The 3576-nt window shown below is 31.7% G+C and overlaps 1 protein-coding gene across 1 annotated transcript; it reads left to right on the top strand.

The window, feature by feature from the left end:
* Positions 1-1587: 1587 nt before the first annotated feature.
* LOC100818055 (uncharacterized) lies at positions 1588-2717 on the top strand. The gene has a single exon (XM_003555855.5). The coding sequence runs from the start codon at positions 1864-1866 to the stop codon at positions 2308-2310; it is 447 nt and encodes a 148-aa protein (XP_003555903.1). The 5' UTR covers positions 1588-1863; the 3' UTR covers positions 2311-2717.
* Positions 2718-3576: the final 859 nt, after the last annotated feature.

The raw sequence follows: 3576 nt of genomic DNA, 5'->3' as shown, positions 1-3576 counted from the left end.
ATATAAAAAATATATTAAATAAAATAATATTCAAATAATTAAATAAAAATATTTATAATTTTTTTAAAAAATTGAAAGCAAAACAAAAAGAAAATAAAATCTAAAAGAAAAAACTTTATAGGTAAAAAAAAACTTATAACTTCAGAGTCGTAATATTAAAAAAAATATTAAAAAAATTAAACTGAAATCGTAAAAAAATTAAATAAAGTTGTAAAAAATTTTATAACTTTAGTAAAAAATAATAAATTGTTATAAATATTACGATCTTTAACTCAAAAGATTTAATACTTATTATAATTTATTTTATTTTCCAAATCCATCCCAAATAAAAAAAAAATACTTTTGATAAAAGTCCCACCACCACTCCGTACAACTGCATACATCAGACAAAAAAAGTTCATCCACACTATGCAATATCCAACGGTTCTTTTACTTCATTGGCCTCCAGGAAAGTACCCATATAACAAGAAGCAAATTGTTTGCAGAAAGAGATTGACAAATGAAACAAATAAATAACGAAATAATAGGAGACTTATATTTTTATAATTTATTTTAATTTAATTTTTTATCTTAATTTTCCATCTGTCAAACGAACCCTAAATGTTAGGCAAAACTTACACATTTTCTCTTTATTTTTAACATTTATAATACATTATGTCATTATAACATGATATAATTGTCATTATAACATGATATAATAATGTTTATTTAAATAATTAAGATATCATGTAATGTATAAAAATGTTAAGACATGAAAGTGTATATTTTAGGACTTTAATTAGTAAAAATTTTTATGTTATAGATGCAAATTAATTATAGAGAAACTAAATTCCGCTGGATAACATGACTAACCACTTGTAAAGATGTCTCCTTTTTATCATATTTTTATTTAATTTTTTTACTCACAATATTACTTAAAAAATTCAAATCCAATTATATTCGGTCCAGCATAAAAAAATAATGTTTGAATATTTTTAACATATTGATAAAGGAATTAAAAGGAAGTTTTTAATATTTTTCACATCGATCTTAAATATTGGTAAAGCTTCTAAATCGGTCCAAATAATTGTATAAATAATTTTGTTAACATTAATTTTAAATATTTCAATAAGAAATTTTGGTTAAAAAACATAAAAAAATATTGTGTAATTTTTAATATAGTAAATAATTAAAATAACAGTATAAAGTAAAAAATTTCTTAGTATTGTTTCTGGAAACTTGAAACTCCCATCCTAACAAGATTTACCTTCCCGAGAAAAATAAAATTGACAGCACTCCTTTGATTTCTTGCAAGTTTTTACAAAGTATCTTTAGAAAAAGGAAAAGAGATCAAATTGATGAAAGAAAGAAGCAAGTTGCAACAACTTGCAACAGCGAACCGCAAGCTTTGAGGCAGCGTCATGTGGATGCATGATTCTAACACGATTCATTAGGCAAATAAGGTTCACTGTAAGAAGAAAAAAGTGGGAGAAGCTTTGGTTAATTAATTTAAAAGAAAAACTAATAGGCACCTCATTTTCACCGAAAAATTCATTGCACTAGGCCTACCTATGAAAATTATATGGGCCAGATGAAGAGTTTGACTTGGTTCTAACTCTATCTTACCGCAATTGGTACTTGACCCCTACGCTGTCTCAAAGGTGGGATTTTTTGTCGTTATGTTCCAAATTAGAGCAAAAGGGTGGTGCCGGTAAACCACATGAATATGCATATTATGACTCTCATAAGGACTGCTCACGTCACATCACCACAACACAACTTGATTCCAAAATTGTCCACACTCTACTCTAGATTTCCGTACCTTCTAGCACCTCTATAAACACCTTGAATTCCTTTTCACTTTTTCATTAACTTAAGTCCAAGATGAAGAGGCAGAGGGGTGTGAATGTGAATGCTGTTAGGCCCATCATGAATAATCCTCCCAGTGTTGAAGATGTGGCAGCAGCAGCAATGGGGAAGAAGAAAGTGAAGAAAGAGGGTGAGCAGAAGGTGGGGAAGCGTGTGGTGGAGGAAGAGGAGAGAAAGGAAAGTACTAGAGACATGGTGGGTGTGGGTGGGTATTTGCAGCAACAGCAACAAGGTGGTGGCATGATGGGTTGGAATTGGGAGGAGAATATGCCATTGGTGGGAGGTGTGGTGGATGAACAAATGTCATGGGGCTCCACTTGGTTCCCTGGTTGGGACATGGACTTGTTGGGGGGTGATGCTTTCACTGCCTTGTACAATGATGTTCTTTGGGATGATGATATCTGGAACCTCAACAACCAAATTCCAATTCCCTTAGATACTAAGAGGTTTCATTTCGGCTAGAGTAGAGGTTGTTCTCAAGCCTCCATTCATGTCTTTATGTTTCCTTTAGCTTAGGAATGGAATTCCAGTGTTTTCTCTTCAATTTATATAGTATGTTGAATTCACTATTTTTTTTTTTTAATGCTAATTTGGCTCGTCAAGATTCCGTACCATCTAATGTAAGCTTCTTTATTTGAGCTTGTATATATACGCCAAATCTTGTAACTTAGTAATAATTTCAAGAAAATCAGAAACATGTTGGCTAATGGGAAATGAAAACTTCTTCCCAAAATCAGGTGCGAATCGGCAAAATGTTACCTGAATATCTCTGTTACAATATTTCAGACGGATATTTGGTATTCCATTTGTTAAAATTGGCGAGTATGGGGATTAAAAATTGTTACGAAAGAGCATTATATTTTGGAAAATGGTTCATCTTCTTATTAGGAATGTGGATGTGGAAAACATTGCCATTTTTACTTGGGGAAACATAACTTGATTCATCCATGACCAACAAGTTACAAGACTAGTGTGCTATTGTTCTGCCTCTATGTTTACTATTGTCTGGTCAATATGGTAAAAGCAGCAACAAGGAGTGCATACGTCCAAATCCTACGTTGGCTCTTGAAAGAGCATAATACTTTAGCGAAGAATATCTAGCTCTAGCAGTAAACGAATCTATAGGCCTGTCAAATCCAGGAAGTGCTTCTGGAGTCAGACAACATGACCCTTGTTTTAAACGTGTAGGGGAGAAACTTAGCTTGGGGACATTATTCCTTATCTTGAAGAATCTTATCAACACACGATGTAATGATTTTATTACGCAAAACTAAAGTATAGTACAGGTTAAAGTATACTTCTGATTATTTTTTTTTTTTGATATTGTTGACGACTTGACGAAAGAATAGTCATGAAATTTGTTCTAAGTTGGAACAATCCAAATTAATGGCTTTATTTACTGAGTTTCAATAATTTTGTTGAATAAGTCAAATTATGTCATCTCATTTCTATACTCTATTTCACCGGAGGGAAAATGTCATTTCCTTTGCCCACTGCCCAAATCAATTAATTTTGACTCCCAAATTCGTCATTCATTGATCCATCAATAACATAATCAGCATGCCAGGATCATGAATCTCACTTTTAAGAAATGAATTTTTGTATTGGTGGAATCCGACGAATGAAACAGACATTAAGAAGAGCTAAAGGAACACATAGCATGGTTGTACAACTTAAGAAACATTTGAAAACAATGACAGCGATACAAAGATTAAAAGGCCTAATAAG

This window comes from Glycine max, chromosome 20 (genome assembly GCF_000004515.6).
Source record: "Glycine max cultivar Williams 82 chromosome 20, Glycine_max_v4.0, whole genome shotgun sequence".
NCBI classification, from domain to species: Eukaryota; Viridiplantae; Streptophyta; class Magnoliopsida; order Fabales; family Fabaceae; genus Glycine; species Glycine max.
The sequence above is the reverse complement of the archived record's forward strand: the minus strand, read 5'-3'. Positions and strand labels throughout refer to the sequence as shown.